The sequence below is a fragment of the Acipenser ruthenus genome, chromosome 36 (genome assembly GCF_902713425.1).
Source record: "Acipenser ruthenus chromosome 36, fAciRut3.2 maternal haplotype, whole genome shotgun sequence".
NCBI classification, from domain to species: domain Eukaryota; kingdom Metazoa; phylum Chordata; class Actinopteri; order Acipenseriformes; family Acipenseridae; genus Acipenser; species Acipenser ruthenus.
Window position 1 is genome coordinate 7,474,768 of NC_081224.1, and position 18,711 is coordinate 7,493,478.

General features: G+C 38.3%; 1 protein-coding gene across 3 annotated transcripts in view; it reads right to left on the reverse strand.

Moving 5' to 3' along the window:
- Positions 1–7,377: 7,377 nt before the first annotated feature.
- The window catches only part of LOC117402134 (NACHT, LRR and PYD domains-containing protein 12-like), a 60,279-nt gene continuing 48,945 nt past the window's right edge, over positions 7,378–18,711 (reverse strand). For 2 of the 3 annotated variants that reach the window (XM_059007940.1, XM_034910464.2), the window contains exons 8-11: positions 17,239–17,412; positions 15,691–15,864; positions 13,886–14,059; positions 7,378–8,016 (exon numbers count right to left, since the gene is read on the reverse strand). In XM_059007940.1, coding sequence (XP_058863923.1) covers positions 7,914–8,016; positions 13,886–14,059; positions 15,691–15,864; positions 17,239–17,412 — 625 coding nt within the window. In that variant the 3' untranslated portion in view covers positions 7,378–7,913. Of the gene's footprint in view, positions 8,017–13,881; positions 14,060–15,690; positions 15,865–17,238; positions 17,413–18,711 lie in introns of those variants that run through there. The other variant, XM_059007939.1, reaches the window with a different exon arrangement.

An 18,711-nucleotide genomic window follows, 5' to 3' on the forward strand; every position in this document is an offset into this window, starting at 1 on the left:
GAACCCTGCAATGGAGCTCACACTTCAGGAACCCTTCCTATTGCTTCTGATTAACTCTTAGCTGCCTGCACTGGATATATCCTGCTGTGTTCCTGCTGCAATCATTCAGATGCAGATTTTTCAAACACAGCTTCTTGTTGGAATGTGTAAGCTCTGTTTCCAGAACCTAGAAGGAAATTAGACCATTAATACAGATCACTGTCAAGCACTGGTTCACAGTGCTTCTACTCGCCCATATCTACCAATTACTTTCAGGAGAAAATGTCAACTTTGCTTGAGTTTCTTGGATAAGGATAGCTGAAGATAACCAAGATTGGATTATGAGGGATCTCCCTGGAGAACAGAATTACAAAGTAGGACTCAACTAAATGACTAAATAAACATTAACTAGTCCTCTGAGAAAGCTGGTGCAATACATGTTAAGTCATTCAGAATAAAATATTTAGGCTGGTTCTACAGACCCCATTAGCACTAATCTTGGACTATCTAATGTTCTCTTGTAATCTCATGTAATCTAAGATTAGTGCTAATCAGCATTGGTGAAATCAGTTGTTGAAAGACTATCTCTAGTCTCCTCGGAAAATAAATGTATTTCCTCTGGACATCTGTAAGCATAGGAGTCTCTTCACTGCCATGTTTACTGCCTCTGGTATTCCCCTCACTGTAGCCTCATGCTCAGCAAAGCGAATCACCATCATTCTACTAGGCCTCATCTTTCCAAACAGTGGCTGAGCAATTTGGATAAATTTACCATAAAAAATGTAAAAATACCTCCCTGGCAGCTCAAGCAATAGGCAAGTGACTATACTATAGAACAGGGGTGGCCAAAGTTGGCCCTTCCACTTCTGGTTTTTGTTCCAACCCTGTTCTAAATTGTTTAATTGAACCAATTAAACCTCCATCCACTCTGCAGTAGTTCATTATCTCACCTGTTAAACCTGGAGTGGATTGGCACTCCAGGACCAGGATTGGCCACCCTTGGTATAGAATATGGAATTAAGAACATAAGAAAGTTTACAAACGAGAGGAGGCCATTCAGCCCATCTTGCTCATTTGGTTTAGTAGCTTATTGATCCCAGAATCTCATCAAGCAGCTTCTTGAAGGATCCCAGGGTGTCAGCTTCAACAACATTACTGGGGAGTTGGTTCCAGACCCTCACAATTCTCTGTGTAAAAAAGCGCCTCCTATTTTCTGTTCTGAATGCCCCTTTATCTAATCTTCATTTGTGACCCCTGGTCCTTGTTTCTTTTTTCAGGTCAAAAAAGTCCCCTGGGTCGACATTGTCTATACCTTTTAGGATTTTGAATTTTTGAATCAGATCGCTGCGTAGTCTTCTTTATTCAAGACTGAATAGATTCAATTCTTTTAGCCTGTCTGCATACGACATTCCTTTTTAAACCCGGGATAATTCTGGTTGCTCTTCTTTGCACTCTTTCTAGATCAGCAATATCCTTTTTGTAACAAGGTGACCAGAACTGAACACAATATTCTAGGTGAGGTCTTACTAATGCATTGTAAAGTTTTAACATTACTTCCCTTGATTTAAATTCAACACTTCTCACAATATATCCGAGCATCTTGTTGGCCTTTTTTATAGCTCCCCCACATTGTCTAGATGAAGAAATTTCTGAGTCAACATAAACTCCTAGGTCTTTTTCATAGTTCCCTTCTTCAATTTCAGTATCTCCCATATGATACTTATAATGCACATTGTTATTGCCTGCATGCAATACTTTACACTTTTCTCTATTAAATGTCAATTGCCATGTGTCTGCCCAGTTCTGAATGCTGTCTAGATCATTTTGAATGACCTTTGCTGCTGCAACAGTTGTTAGACAAACACATTGATGAACAGAGCACACTTTCTTTCTGCATTCACCACTGAAGACCCCATTGTCGTCTCTGTCTCTTTGTTTAACAGTTTAGTCAGTCAGACTGTCTTTAATGCTATAGACTAGCACAGCTCTCAGCGGATTGGCTCAGCTAGCTATGTTGACCAGCTGGCTTGAGAGTTCAGCAAGAAGTAGGGCTGTGTATAAAAGTGTGAAGTCTCAGTTAAGACTGCTGTAGTGTAAAAGAAAATCCCTAGTGTCGTGGGAATGTGTCAGAAACTGAATGTTATGTTAATATAGATGGTGCTTTAATTTAAATTTATATTTCTAAATCATACTCAATTCACTGCAGTATGAAAACACTTAATTTCTGCTAACCATTTTTACCATTTTTAGAAGACTTGTGTTGCAGTTGTGTTTGAATCTCGAATAAACCCGTAAATCAATGAAGCAGAACTGCAGCAGCTAGTGTTGATGGTTGGGTGTTCATTACTATTAATAAAATAAAGATACATAGAAATGCACAGCTGTGAACAGAGGATTGCACCGGAGTTCAGCTGAAGGTGGGGTTACGGACCAGTGTGGCTGAACTGCTAAAACAACACCAAGGCACCAGGGTTCACATTCTGGTTATCAATATGGCACAGGAGAATATTTACAGGAGTATTTCGACCATTCAACATCAAATGCAAAGGATACGACAAGAGAGCCATGTCCCAGGTACCATTTTTCAGTTATATTTGTAAGAAAAAATGATGAGGCAGTATCAATAGGCAGGGGTGCCCCAATCCTGTGTGCAGCACTCCAGGTTTGACAGGTATCATGAAAAAATACATTAAATTAAGAAGAACTGAAGGTGAAACAAAGACCAGGAGTGCTGTGGACCTCGAGGACTGGCGTTGAACTCCTGCAATACAGAGTCATGGCTTGAGAGGCGATTGTGATTATATGAAGACACGGCACAGTCATACTGTATCTCTTTTCTTTAAACAAATGTAATTATTCAACATCCAATTTGTTTTGTTGTTCAGCTGGAGCATTTCGTTATGGATTCAGCGACAGTGATCAAGAGAAAATTTGCAAAGAATTTGAAATCGAAGAGGAGCCCAGTCATGCAAAGCAAAGTGAGACTACATGTAATATGTGCAGGTGTAGAAGATGTTTGTTTGTATATATAATATCTATATATATATCTATATCTATATCTATATCTATATCTATAGGTATAGACGATCCATTACTCATACTCACACGAGTATTCAAATGATGGCACCAGAAATAAATGAGGCTAAATTGCGTTTCTGGCACCGATTTTCACTCTGAAAGTGACTAGACTGAATTACTGTAAGCAAAAGAACTTCATAGAAGCAATTAGAGGGCTTTACCTTCTGGTAGTTGACAGACAAGTAAGAGACAAGGTCAACTGCCAGGTAATGTCCGATAATCAGGGTTTGACTGCGATTAAAACCAGGTAAAGAGAGGTTTATTGGTGTTGTAAACAGATTTATTGACTTTTTCAATGTTGTGCTTTCCTTTAATGCTAGACATTCCATCTGAATATTCTCTGGACATCTGCGAATGTGGGTTCTAATTGTTATTTAACAAGAATGTTTTAAAGTCCTAATGCACATATTTTCTTCTATGTAATACAACCTACCTGCGAAGAACTAAAAAGATGACATTTGGGCATTTCAGTTTACAGTTTGGTGGTGCCAATACACACAGCTTGTGAGGAGATCACTGAGATTGCTAATCTGCAAATTGCATTTATTGTTATGTACTAGTTTGGGGGATTTGTTTCAGATATAAGGCTGAACACAGTACTCTGGAGTACCCTGAGCAAATCCACCTTCTTTATCAAGTTATTTATTTTTGGCACGGGGTCCAGACACGTATAGCAAAAACATAAAGAAATGCATTTTAACACTTAAGACGTATGTCTGCGGTTAGCATGGCATTGCACAAGTAAGCTTCCAAATGGTTCTTACACATCTAGAGTTTGTATGAAAAAAGTTTCCTTCACTTACCTAACATGTTTTGAAAACTGTAAATAACCAATAAGCAAGTCCTGCTGCAGTCGCTCGTCTCTGCTAAAATAAAATGGAGACATTGAAACTTGTATTCTGTGTCAAAACCATTTTCAAAATACAGTAAAATAGTTGACACCAAATTAAAATAAACTGACTAATACATTAAGGAGAACTATGAATAAGACGATAAACATTAAATATAAATACAAATGATTCTTCACTGACAATGTATATAGCAGCCTTAATAAAAGCTACACTGTGCATCTTTACCTCAGTTCTGCTCTTTGTAGTGTTTTTTAATTTGGTGAGTTGTATTGCGGTTGTGTTTTACCTGTAAGAATCCACCTGTGTACCAAGCTATGTTTGTTTCTACCCCACGGTACAATGCTACCCCGTGGTACAACGCTAACCCGCTGTACAACTCTAACCCAGGGTACAACACTACCCCATGGTACAACACTAATCCAGGGTACAACACTAACCCACTGACAACGCTAACCCAGGGTACAACTGTACCCCATGATACAACTCTAACCCAGGGTACAACGCAAACCCAGGGTACAACGCGAACCCAGGGTACAACGCTACCCCGCTGTACAATGCTAACCCACGGTACAATGCTACCCCGCTGTACAACACTAACCCGCGGTACAACGCTCCCCCGTGATACAAAGCTAACCCAGGGTACAACACTATCTGACAACTATTCAGAGCTCCTAGAAACAGTTCTGCTCACTTGAAGGGGCAACACTAATACACAGTAGGCATACAGTTAAGTACCTCTTAAAAGAGCTACTAGCGCGTTTGTGGCCCGCATTCAGTAAATGATGCACTCTCTCAGGCACTCCAGGCCCTATTCACAAAGTTTTCAGAATAAGTCTGTAATATTAAAACCAATGACAGTATTAATTCAGCAAACTCCTGGTAAAGTTCCAGTCCTTTGTCACTATATATATATATATATATATATATATATATATATATATATATATATATATATATATATATTATTAAATTGCACCTGACGCGCCTGAGACGCACTGAATAAATGGACTGCAAAAGGTTAACTCAGTATTACTCAACTTTTCAATTTGTCAAAAACAAATGTCAGCATCGCTTTTACTAAACTATTTAGTGTTAAATTGTAACTTATTGTCCCTTTTATCATAAATGTATGTACTTGTTTTATTTTTCTAGCACCATATCATTTTTCTGATCTAGAACCATACTTTCATCAACATTTTGAGTTTGTCAAACAAAACCCATCAAAACAGCACCTTTTTCTAACTTTCTTACTATTTTTTTCCCCTCAATTTAATCAATAAGCATTCATAAAACATTTGTGCATCATAGCATTCATTCAGAAAACAGCTTCTGAGTTCCTGTTAAAGTTAAACTCACATGTTAAGTCTCTGGGGGTGGTATTCATGAGTCCAGTTATCATTTGCCCAGTTCTGAGTTATTCTGGGATGTCTCCTTTCTCTCAAACCGGAACGTGGAGGTGATGACATGGGAAAAACACAATGTTCCCCAAAGTCAAAGTCATTGTCAAGATCCTCAGCCTCTGGATCGAAGTCTTCAGTTTCTGTTTGGAACAAATTCTCCAGTCTGGGAATACTTCTGGTTCGACAGATCCATGGACCGATGGACTGGAGCGTTAGTCTGACTGGTTCTTGGATTATACACTTCCTGTGATACCTCGATTGTGTCCTTTTCATTTGAGGTTCTGTACTATTTCTATCTTTGTTAATATCTACAGTGCAGTTAAAGTCACCTCCCACTATTAAAATGTTTTCATCATCAACTGCTAAAAGAGTTTGATTCAAAATATTCAGAAATATAATTCTGTCCCTCCCGATATTGGGAGAATAAATATTTATTAAATCATATATTAAGTCACCGATCTTGGCCTTCACTCTTAAAAGCCCCCCTTTAATTATCTCTGTAAAGTTAAAAAATATCAGCTCCCAGACCAGGATCAAACAGCACAGCCACCTCTGCAGTATTATTTGACCCGTGACTCAGCACACATTGCCCTCCTCATTCCGCTGTCCAGTCTGTTTCATTCTGCCTGTCTGTGTGCGTCTCTTGCAAAAACAACACCCTGCCCTCTTCTGCTCTAAAAAATCTAATAACTTGTGCCCTCTTAAAACTGTGTCTGCACCCATTAACATTGAAAGAGATAAAAAAAAAAAATTCTGTCCATGGCAGCTGTGAAGTTAAAACTATCAAGCAAATACAACTGACAAAGGATATACATTTTATTATACAACTTAGCCAATTTAACACTTCGATGAGTTTTGTTTTATTTCATATTTTGTATTACTTTTTAAAGCATGTATCTCTTAGGCTGATCTATTTCTTTTAATGTAGCTTTTCTAAAAGCTATATGAGTAGAATAAAGAAACAATTTAAGGTCTGGAAAAAAACTTAAGTCCACCCCTCTCATCCTTTGTCAAATCTAAAAATTCATGACTCTGTTCCACTGTATACAGGTCTTTCTTGGAGGTCTGGCTGTCAGGAATGTCAGAGAGGAGTCCGAAACCTCACCTGCATCTGCCTCGTCCATCTCTACTCCTTCATATTCGCTTTCGCCCACAGACCGGACCCCTGCACCCCTCGCTCTCTCAGAGCAGACAGGCTGAGTAAACCCACAGTCTGGAGGGGAAGCCTCAGCGCTTCGCTCTAACTCAATCACAGTAAACCCCAACTCTTCACTGTTTTCCTCTGAGATGTTCTTTCCCTTATCAGTATCACAGCTGCCGCGGCTCTTCCTCCAGTGCTCCCTGAACATCCCCAGCCTCCTGCCTTTCCTTAACATCCCTCATTGGGCAGTTTTTTCTCTGATGTCTTGGATTCCCACATTAGAACCATAACAATATGAGTATTGCATTACTGTGCTCTGTATCCTTGTATTATTCACCAGATTGAGGGTGTAGATAGCAGCTGTACACATTTATTTAAAAAATAAATGTTCAAATGGTGTGTAATGCTAAATCTTAAAACATTCTCATATATATGAAGCTTTTGAAGGTGGAGCAATAAGTGGCACCCTGCTTGGAGACTGTGGATATCAACTAAAGCCTTGGTTGCTAACCCCATGTATTAATCCAGCTGCAGCCCATACACATTACAACACTGTACATATACAGTCTAGGAATGGGACTGAAAGATGCTTGGTGTGTTGAAAAGAAGGGTCCATTGTCTTCATGGAGAGCTGGGGGTGGTTTGGAACAGAATTTGTTTTGCTGTTTTCCTGCATAACATAGCAAGGTAATAGCTGATGGGGTGCAATACTGCATTAGTTAGTATTAGTGCACATTCCCCTTATTTCCTTATACAGAACATTGTAAGTAATGATTGGTTTTCTTCTGTTATATCAGAAAACCCTTTTTGTAGTATTTCTTAACAGTGGAAATGATGGGTACAATTCTGAGGTTGAAAATATTTAGTTTCCTTCCAAGTTCTGGATCAAAACGGTATCAACGTCAAGCAAACTCAAGACACAGGAATCTTTCCAATATGAACATTTTATTAGTACAAGTTAAGCAAAAACAGCAATTAATGCATTACACAACTAATAATGAATGTGTAAAATCAAATAATCAACCAATTTAATCATTGTAATACTCATTCATTAAGAAATAACACAATTCAAGACAACTCTCAAATGTATGGCACCTAGTTCAAACGTTTCAAAAAGATTATAAAATAATATTTGGTAGCAATAAATGATTAACTTGGATACAGAACAGTGGATTTTTTCAAATGCAAGAATGTAATGTCAGTGAAATAGTAGAAGTCTATTGGGCAGCACAACAGTGCAGACCATGAGGGCACAGACGGGATATCCTCTCCTCCCTGTTCTGCTCTGTGATGTAATGAGTCAAGCTGTTCTCATACAATTAAACAGCAGTTATATTCAGCAAGCATGTTCTCATTAGAACTGTTTCCCAGCCTTGAGAACGTGTATCTAATACAGACCCTAATATATGCATCTTCCTTATAGTACCCAAACAATGATATGCATTAAATTAAAAAAACACATTATTATTGTATCGAGAGGTAGGTGTGGTCTGTTTGAGTGATGTCACAGTGGCTCTGTCCAGACATCATCTTCAGCCATTCCCACATGGCTTCTTCTGACTTAAGACTGGAAAACACAAAGACAGAGATCCATTCTTTTTTATTCATGTTGCTACAAGTTCCTTCTGAAATAAAAATGGGTCAAGTTTGGCCTTAATTGCGTCTTGTTTATTTATTTATTTTGTATTGTTTAATTGACATGTAATAAATGAATGTGGCCAGTAGGGATTGTAAAGCGACAGATTCCAAATGTGTGACTCAAGCCATGTTTGGATATAAAATGTGTACTAGGGACATAAAGTGGAATATAATACAATGTTGACTTATTTTCAAGTCGAAATGTAACTTTTATAAAATGATTTTTGATGTGTTACTATAGGTTATAAACAGATCCTTCCCACCTCACGTTCCTTCAGAACATCAGGTTAAATCACTGAGGAGTCCACATGGACCCGGACGAGGCTTTAAGTGGATACAAAACCCCATTTCAATCCCATCCGTCGTTTACACTCATTCAGGGAATATTTTGGCAGAGGTTGCTGTGCTACATTCCTTTGCATTAAACTGTAAATGGCAAAAATGTGTCTGGATCGACCGGACCAGGATTTACATGATTCATCAATACCAGTTAAACCCTGTCAGTCATTTATACTCATTCAGGGGAAGGTTTTGCACAGGTTCATTCCACTGCACAGAAGTGATTTTTGAAATTTACAGTAAAATGCACTGGAAAAAAATATACCAACCTGTATAAGGGTAAATGACTTCTGGGTCTTGATATTTATTAATCATTTATATTGTACTGTGCTTTCCCTTCCTTCCTCCTCAACCCTGCTGCAATAATTCAATAATGCCATGTCAACATTTTAACATTAAAAAGTTATTGAGTTTAAAAGTCTGAATTTTGAAATTCTAAATCAAAATTGTATTACATATACATATCTTTTTATTTTTTTTTCCATGTCACTAAAACTCATTGTAATGACACTGTAACAACTGGGATAGATGTGGCAATTCACTAGATTACATTTTTGCAAAAACAAAACATGAGCCTTCTTTAAAAATAAATAAATAAAATAACGTCTTCAGCACTGGATAACGTGTAACTAACTGAACCAAAAGGAACAGCAAAGGTGTCAAATGATTTCACCCCACAATGCATTGCATTATGACAGTGGATTTAACTGCAACACACTACCAAGATTACACAACCTGCAGAGCCGTGTTGCCCTATAGGAGTCCGGGACTTGGACTGGACTCAAATTTTTCGTGACTCGGACTTGGACTCGAGTCACGGCCGCAAAAGACTCGGACTCGAACATTCGGGCTCTGTGACTCTGAGATATTAATGACGAGTCCTTTTTTTATTTTCTATTACGCTGGTAATATTGTAGTTACACACTCAACAGAACATTATCCAATCACTGGTTAGCCCTGTTGTCTTTGAAGCCAATCATAATAAGAATAAGAAATTGGAAGCAAGTTAGGTTGCAGCGTAACCCCCTCCAACAGCAACCATCGCAGACCAAGTTTTTTTTTTTTCCTCTTTTGCACTAAGTTTTATACTTGTTTACTGTCAGCATGGTAAACAAGTAAGTAAATATTTCTCTTTACTACTATAAACCATGTTCTGAGTTTTTTTAAGCACTGTAGAAATACATTTCTAAAACTGAATTCTTGAAAAATACATAATTAGATTTTGCTGAACTCCCTGAATCTCTGGAATATAGGCTAATTTATTTGTTTGCACTGAAAACAATAGAACATTGGTCACCTTAATAATTTTGAGTTTACTGAAAACAAAAATTAATGAAAAAATAATAAATCATACAAGTTATAATCATACTTTTAGAGCTTCTTAATTCATATCAGAAAGTCGCTGTGTGATTAAATATTCTGTGCTTTGCTTCTAATCTCCACTCATTCCCAACAAACACCATCACTGTTTGCAGGCAACGTCAATGAATTCACCTGGCAAATTCAGTGTAAAACTAGGCACTAAAGTCTCAAATCCAAAATTGCCTACCGTCAAACATGCAGATATATACTGATATGACAGAAAGACTGATTGATAGCAAAAAAAAAAAAGAATGATAGAATAACTTAATTAACCCTTCATTTACTAAAATGAAAATGATTTATTATGGATGCGGGAAAACCACATTAACAATACGCTGTGCCGAGTCAACCTAGAAACCTGTCTGTGTGAACCGCATTCCATTATGAACCTACACAAAGGGGAAATACATAAATACAATATGTTTTGTGTAAAAGATAAAAAATACATGATCTTCAATCTAATGAACTGAAGCACAATCTCGTAAATGCATCATTGTATTACAGACTTAATAAAAGTGCAAATGCAATGAAAGTGAAACATAACGTTTCTGTTTGGCAAAACAAATAATAAAAATAAGACTAAATGTACTATTTAAGAACACAGTATATATACAGTTCTGGCAATGTCTATATCAGACTAGCAGATTTTACCCCAATTGAAGTCAATATCTTACCTGTGTAGTGTTATTTTCAGGTACGAGTTAAAAAGTGGTACAGAGCACACAGCGCTTGCTCGTGCATTACTAACCAACATCCGCTAAGAAAGCAGGGAAGCGCCCATTAAAATCTGATACGTTATGCTGTGTTCTATCTTTTAAATCTTTTTTTAATGTAATTTATCATATTTTCCAGTCTTTTACATCATTTTTAATGTAATTTGTCATACTTTGTGAATATGTAAACAATCGTGGAGGACTCTGTTGCGCTTCGCTGCTAACACGGACGGGCTATATCACACGGGATACAAAATTCACGGAGGACTCTTCAGTCCCTAGTAGGAGTCAGTTTGGACTGTTAATTAAATCTACAGAGTGAACTGTGTGTATTGACAAACGCTGACCCAGAAAGTAGATCAGGAGGTACTTGCATTTGTTCTATCTTCTTTGTTTGTTTTTCTTTCTTTCTTTCTTTGTAATTATTATACTTTCTAATGGCCACACACTTTAACTCCTGCCTTTATACTTTGTTAGTTATTATGCAAGATGTGAAAGAAAGTATATGGTAATTGTAAGACTGTTATTTACAGACCTCCCGTTATCTGCTAACTCATATATAGTTCATAACCGGCATATTTCTTGTGTTAGTTATTTGACATTCAGCATATACACTTTGTTACTTATTAGGTGTCTAGGTTAAAAACCCAGGTGCGGAATTAAATGTGCTTAGTGTTTTTATTGTATATTACTACTTTACAAAATTACTTTTAATCACTTATTTGGTAGTGGTTAGGACGGTGATTTTGCTTGTGCTGCGGCCTTGACTGAAAACAATACAACTATTAATTACCTCAGAACCTTGGTGTCTTGTTTTCTTTGATCCCTTTGTATAGTTCTATTAGAGTATAGTATTTAAGGTTATTTCTCTTTAGGTGTGTTGCTTTATTATTTGGCTTTATTGGTGTTCTCTGTATTTCTTCTGTTTGTTACTACAAAAGCCTGTAAAATAGTTAACATAATTAATTGCTTTCTATTCTTTTTTTTCTATTTGATAGTAACTGCTTCAGGGTGCAGGTCAGGTGTCCCCTGTGTCACTGCTATCTGTAGTCTGGTAATGGTGCTTATTTCACTCTTTTATATATTCTTATTTGTTTCTTCTCTGCTATTTTGATGATTATTATTGGAAAGGGTATTTCCCTTCCTGGCACCCCAAATTTATCTTTCAGTTTGCAGCATCGCTACAACAATGTCACAGAATCTATTTTGAGAAATATTGAGATATTATTTTGTTTTATATGAGAGCAATGAGTTGCGCCCAGCTTCAGACAGATATTTGCCTTGAATGGATTTGTACAACAATAGCTCCAAGGTGGCCACTTACCTGGCAACTCACCTGGGAGCTATCAATCTTCTGTTTGATACAAGGAATGTAACGGGGAAAATATCAGGAGGAGATATTTCATTTTGGAACTAGCCACAAAGCTTCGGCACAAACATTTCGATCACAATACTGCAAAGCTGCACTCAGTGTACACACGCCAGTTAGGTAAACAATAATCACACTTGTGATGTCTGTGCCCAGTATGAAACGGCAGTGTGTCTTTATGCAGAGTCAAAGTACATCTTGTTGGATTGTGTTAGTTTGAAAGCGCCATGCATCCTGTACAGAACAGGAATTTAGTTATATTTTCTTTTTTACATTATATCTGTGTGGATTGTTATTCAGTTATTCAGGGTGTTTGTGAAGTATGTTTCGCTCAAACCATTCGCATTGCACCACCTATTATTATTGTCTGCGTTGTAAAACGCAGACATTGTTTTCTCTCGATTTCTTTATTATTATTATTGTTATTATTGTCTGCGTTGTAAAGCGCAGACTTTGTTTTCTCTCGGTTTATTTATTATTATTATTATTATTATTATTATTATTATTATTATTATTGTCTGCGTTGTAAAACGCAGACTTTGTTTTCTCTCGGTTTCTTTATTATTATTATTCCAGTTTCCAACAAAATTCCGCACTCGTCTCCTCCTAGAGCTTTGAAGTGATCAACTCAAAACTTTGCACAAGTACTGCGCTCTGTCTCATTTGAGAACCTATTACTTTTGGTGGCGATCAGACTGGTGGATTTGGGGGTAACAGGTCATGACCCCCAAAAATGAAACGGCTTATAACTCCTTTTAGGAGCAAGATAGGGTCATAGTTACAATTGAACATGTATAGAAAGCCATTGGTTCTCTAAAAGTCAGCATGGGATTCGTTGACCTTTGACCTTCCCAGAGCCAGATATCGACATTTGGCTGTTTCAAGAATGAAAGCTAAAAACTGGACAGCTCCAACTCCTACAGTTTTCAACCAATCAACTCGATTCTTTCGCTCAGCTCTTCCAATATGTTTGAATTTAGTTGGTATTAAATTTTGTAGTGATCGGATTTCAAATGTAAGCGCAGTGCCCAGAAAAATGCCACATTCCAACTTTCTCTGTCTGCCCTCTGGTGGCCAAATCTTGTAACTGCAGGTTTGACAGTATAGTGCTCCTTAAACACTGCAGATAGTCATGTTTACTATAGAACCTGTATAGAAAACCAAATGTGCCATATCCACAAATGACCTTGACCTGTCATGTTTTACAACGCAGACGAAGTTTCTCCAGAAACTTCCATTCTAGTTATTATTATTTCATTTAGCTGACACCTTTACCCAAAGCGACTTACATGTGTATGAGAACAAATAGAGCAATACAATAAGCAGACAGACAGCCTAAAGGCTACATGCAGTACAATAGGAGCCGACGTACGGAAGTAGTGTTATATTTTCTTTTTTATGTTAGTATTAGAAAAAATGATTTCAGTTTTACAGTTTTGTATGTACATATACCCGTTTACACCTGTTTACACACTAGTTTCTCTTGAAATGTTTATTTTATTTATTTATTTGTAGTTGTGCTGTATGTGCTAATTTTGAAAATAAAGACTTAATTTTCCATTTAAATGCAGTGTTTCTGCTATGCAAATGTTAGATATGATATTCATGAATAAAACTTTTGAGTTGTATACAATAGTTTGTCTTTCATTTTCATATCGAAGCTGTTTAAAAATGTACCGGTTAAAATTACTTTTTAAACATAACAAATGTTTTGATATTCTATTTATATTCCCTGGGCCATAAATCTACTGTAGAATGAAACCGAACACATTATTTATCAAATCTTCTATGTGAATCAGCAGAAGAAAAAATTACACCATGAACACTTCCAGCATTTGTATCCAAATAAAATGCACCTACTACATTGCTAATACATATTTTTTTTGTTCCTACACGATACCTAGCATGTGAAGATGGTGTAGTGTATAATAAGTATCAGCATAGAATATGTGGAGAGGAAGAGATGAGAGGACAGAAGAGAGACAAACACTCTGTCACCCAGAGTGTTTACTTACCCCAGTTTCTCTAATTTACAGTTTGGATCCTCCAGTGCAGCAGACAGCAGTTTCACCCCCGAATCCCCCAGGTTATTCCCTTCCAGCTCCAGCTCTCTCAGGGTTGACTGGTTTGTATGGAGAGCAAAGGCCAGGTCCTCACAGCAATCATCCGTGAGACCACACCCACCCAGCCTGCAGAGATAAACAGAATCTCACTAGAAACTCAGTTTCTATTGTAACACAGCAGGAAGGGGGTTAATATCCTCCCTGCATAAAATGTGTGTATGCACATTTTGTTTAATTGTTTAATTCATTTTATTGTTAACCCTTTGCTATCCGGTCCATTGTCGGACCCTGTCCGACATCATCAAAAAAACGCAAAAAACTGGTTTCTAGTCATTTTTTCTCCAGAAAAAGCAGAGAAAACCATTCAATGGCCGAGTGGGAGCGACAGGAGCTGATACAAGCCGATTTAAAAAAAAAAAAAAAGGGGGCGTATCTCATGATTAGTCATACTTGCCCCTGGCATCCCATATGGGCGGTCATAAGGAAACAAGCTGGCTGTTACTGTATCAGCGCACAGAGACTATCACGGACATTTGCAGAGCTTTTTTGAGATGTTATAGTAATAAAATAATGAATTGGATTGCATTATTGAGGAGTTTGGTGATAAAAACGAGTGATCAGGAGATGATTGATCAGTATGTACGACTATTATTATTATTTATTTCTTAGCATATGTGAAAGCGATAGCGAACGAAAGGGTGGGGCGGGGCTGGAGATGCCTAGTGAATGCTTTGTTGATATGCAGGGCCTTGGTTAGGGCTCTGGACTCTTGACCGGAGGGTTGTGGGTTCAATCCCTGGTGGGGGGACACTGCTGTTGTACCCTTGAGCAAGGTACTTTACCTAGATTGCTCCAGTAAAAACCCAGCTGTATAAATGGGTAATTGTATGTGAAATAATGTATAATGTGGTATCTTGTAACAATTGTAAGTCGCCCTGGATAAGGCCGTCTGCTAAGAAATAAATAATAATAATAATAATGTTTTTTAAACCCGTTTAACTGTGGAAAAAAATACTTTTAAACAGTGCGTCTAAAATGAACTGCGCGTGTGAAAATAAATTGGACCTGACGCGTACTTAATAAATGGACTGCAAAGGGTTAATTATCCCCTGCACCTGGAAGTAATTGTAAATTAGAACTAGGTGGAGGGTATTTAAGGAGGTGCAGTTAGACTGCACTGGACTGCTGAGTAGAAGGAGACAGAAGGTGTGCTCTGTTTCCAAGCAGTCAATATAAAAGTGCTGTGTTAAAACTGTGTGTTTTGTTTATTGACAGGTAAACGGCTTAGCCGTCCTGCATGTTAGTCATGGACCTGTGATTTCCATTACACAAGAGTAGATGTTAAAACTAGCTTTACAGTAAACTAATGTGATCCATCTGTGTCTCCATCCATTTGCGTTTCCTTCCATATGATGATGTAGATACCATTCTGTCTGGTGTTGATGGCTTAAGTGTAATGCTGGATCAGTTTATTGCCTCCCTAGCGCATCAGCACACACAACAGCTACGATGCTGGCTCCGGGGATCAACCACAGTGCGGTCTCCCCAGCGCATCAGCATGACAACAAATGAAGCAGTCATGTGAGGGACAGCCCTGTATGTGTGTATAACTATGGGAAAGGAGTGGGGGAATGCTATTAGAAAAGAAGAGGAGAGAAGAGATGAGAGAACAGAAGAGGAGAGGCGTAGAGGAGTGAAGTTGCCATCCTTCCCTGTCAGTAATGTAATATTCACACAAACAGTCAGTGTTTACTTACCCCAGTTTCTCTAATTTACAGTTTGGATCCTTCAGTGCAGCAGACAGCAGTTTCACCCCCGAATCCTCCAGGTCATTCCATTCCAGGTCCAGCTCTCTCAGGGTTGAGTGGTTTGTACGGAGAGCAAAGGCCAGGTCCTCACAGCAATCCCCCGTGAGACAATTCACACTCAGCCTGCAGATAAGCAGACAGGATCTCAATAGAAACTCAGTTCTGTACAACTGGCTGCTCTGCTGCTGCAAAGACTGAAATCAGGAACTGTGCTAGTTTTTAATCTGCCTTTCTGTCTGTCTGTCTCCCTGCCTCTCTTCACTCCCCCTTTCTCTTGTCCTCCCTGTCTCTCTGTCCCTCCCCCTCTACCTTATCCCCCTTCCCTCCTCTACCTCTTTCTGCCTCCCTCTCTGTCTCGTCATTAATCCCCCCCTCCCTGTCTTTATGTCTGTCAAAATGACACAATGAAAACTTCTGGCATTTGTATCCAAATAAAATGCACTTACTACACAGATTTTTTGTTCCTACATGATACCTAGCATGTGAAGACAGTGTAGTGTATAATAAGTATCAGCATAGAATATGTGTCAATAGATTAGAGACCTCTGCACCTTTGGTGATTCTTCTGGTGTTTTAAGAAAGATTGTACACTGCAACTGTGTTACACTGAAGGCTGCAATAAAAAAAAAATCTGGAAGGTGAGAGAGAGACGGAGGGCCCTGTCAGGTTTGCTTCCTTGCCTAACCTTACTAAAACTGGCATGCAACATGAGATACATCTTTTACATATTACACACTACATTTCAGGGACTCAATCTGCATAACAAATGAATCAGTCATGTGAGGGACAGCCCAGTGACACAAAAGTGTGTGCTACAGCTGGCAGGTGTTCCCCTGTATGTGTGTAGAACTATGAGGGAGGACCGAGGGAATGGTATTAGAGAAGGAGAGGAGTGGAAGCGGGCAATAGAGGAGAAAAGAGAGGAGAGGACAGAAGAGGAGAGGAGCAGAGGAGCGAAGTTGTCATCCCTCCCTGTCAGTAATGTAATATTCACACACACCCACATCCAGTGTTGTCACAAACTGTGACCTAGATGAATAAATAAGTATGAATGTTTTTTCTATGTCATAATCATGGACTTTCCTGACCTTCCTGTGTTTGAGCAGAACAGCTGTTTGACCAGACTGTAAGAGCTTCATGTCTAGGAAGGAGAAATGCCAGTCTTTGAACCTGCAAGACGTGTGCTTGCCTCTTGATATCTGTAAGTGTTGAACTCTTGATTGTTGGTCTTTCTTTTAATAAAACCTCAATCTCTTTTTATTGAAGATTATTATTTTGCTGAAATGTATTTTGCTAAATGCTGTTTGCTAAAATTGCTTTTTAAAATCCATATGGGAGAATTAAATAAAGCTTATTTACTTGATTCAAAGACTTGACTCATTCTGACATTTGTTCTGAATTGAGTGTCTTCTTATAAATATCTTGCAGCCTTGGAATCCACTTTAGCTCATCGCCCAAGGACCGTCAGGGTTCAAGAGCATGACAGTGTTTACTTACCCCAGTTTCTCTAATTTACAGTTTGGATCCTCCAGTGCAGCAGACAGCAGTTTCACCCCCGAATCCCCCATGTTATTCCCTTCCAGCTCCAGCTCTCTCAGGGTTGACTGGTTTGTACGCAGAGCAGAGGCCAGGTCTTCACCGCAATCACTCGTGAGATCACACTTCCGCAGCCTGCAGAGATAAGGAGACAGGATCTCACTAGAAACTCAGTTCAGTACAACTGGCTGCTCTGCTGCGGCAAAGACTGAAATCAGGATCTGTGGTAGTTTTTAATCTATTTGATTGTCTTATTCTGTCTATCTCCTTTAATCTGTATCTCTCTGTCTGTCTGTTTCTACCTGCCTTTCTTCACTCCTCCTCTTTCTATCTTCCTCCCCCACCTCTGACTATGTCCCTCCCCCTCTGTCTTTACATTATCCCCTCCCTATCTCTCTGTCTCTTGTCATTAACCCCCCTCCCTGTCTTTATGTCTGTCTCACTCCCTTTCATGCTCTACCTCTCTTCCTCCCCTCTTTCTTTCCCTGTCTGTCTGAAAGTTTCCCTTATAAATTGTACCATACTAAAAGAACAGCAACGTGAAAGCATGGAAAAGCATAGTTAAGCATTGTAAAGAATAGCAAGGTATGGTAAAGCATAATAAAACATGGCAAACACGATAAACTATGGTAAATGCACAGTATAACCATGGGGAAAGTATGGTAAAACTGCAAAAATACTATGTCCAACCTTTATAAGGGTTAGCACAGCTATTATGCTTTAGTTACATAGAAATGTTACAGTAACAAAATATTTAAGAAAAATGTATGTGGTCATTATCAAGGCATTCACCATCACACCCTCCCACCCTGTCTCTCTCCCTCCCTCCCAGTTTTTTTCTTATCCTCATTGTTTCATTCTGTCCTTTCCTCTCTCCCTGTCTATCTGTCACTCCCACATGTCTCGCTCTCTCTCTTTCAACATGTTCACACACTTGCCTATAATGCTATATTGTAAATCTACTGAAGAATGAAACCAAACTTAGTATTTATCAAATCTTCGATGTGAAATCAGCAGAAGTCAAAATGCCACCATGAAAACTTCCGGCATTTGTATCCAAATAAAATGCACTTACTACATCGCTGATGCAGATTTTATGTTCCTACACGATACCTAGCATGTGAAGACAGTGTAGAGCAGGGATCATCAACTAGTTTTTTTTAAGGGGGCCAGAAGTATTTTACTCTGCACATTTTTACACACTATAATAAATATTATATAATGTAATATTAGCATAATGAACAAGACTTACTAGTGTTGTAAATCGAACCCTGATGTTGACATCGATTATCGTGCAAATTCTAACAATGATTATCGATCATTATCGAGTTAAAAAAAACAGTAACAGTTTAAAGGAACAATAAGTCCTCTTTGTATAGAACATGGTATAAAAAACTCATTCAAACAAATCCTGATATTTTAAGACATGTTTGA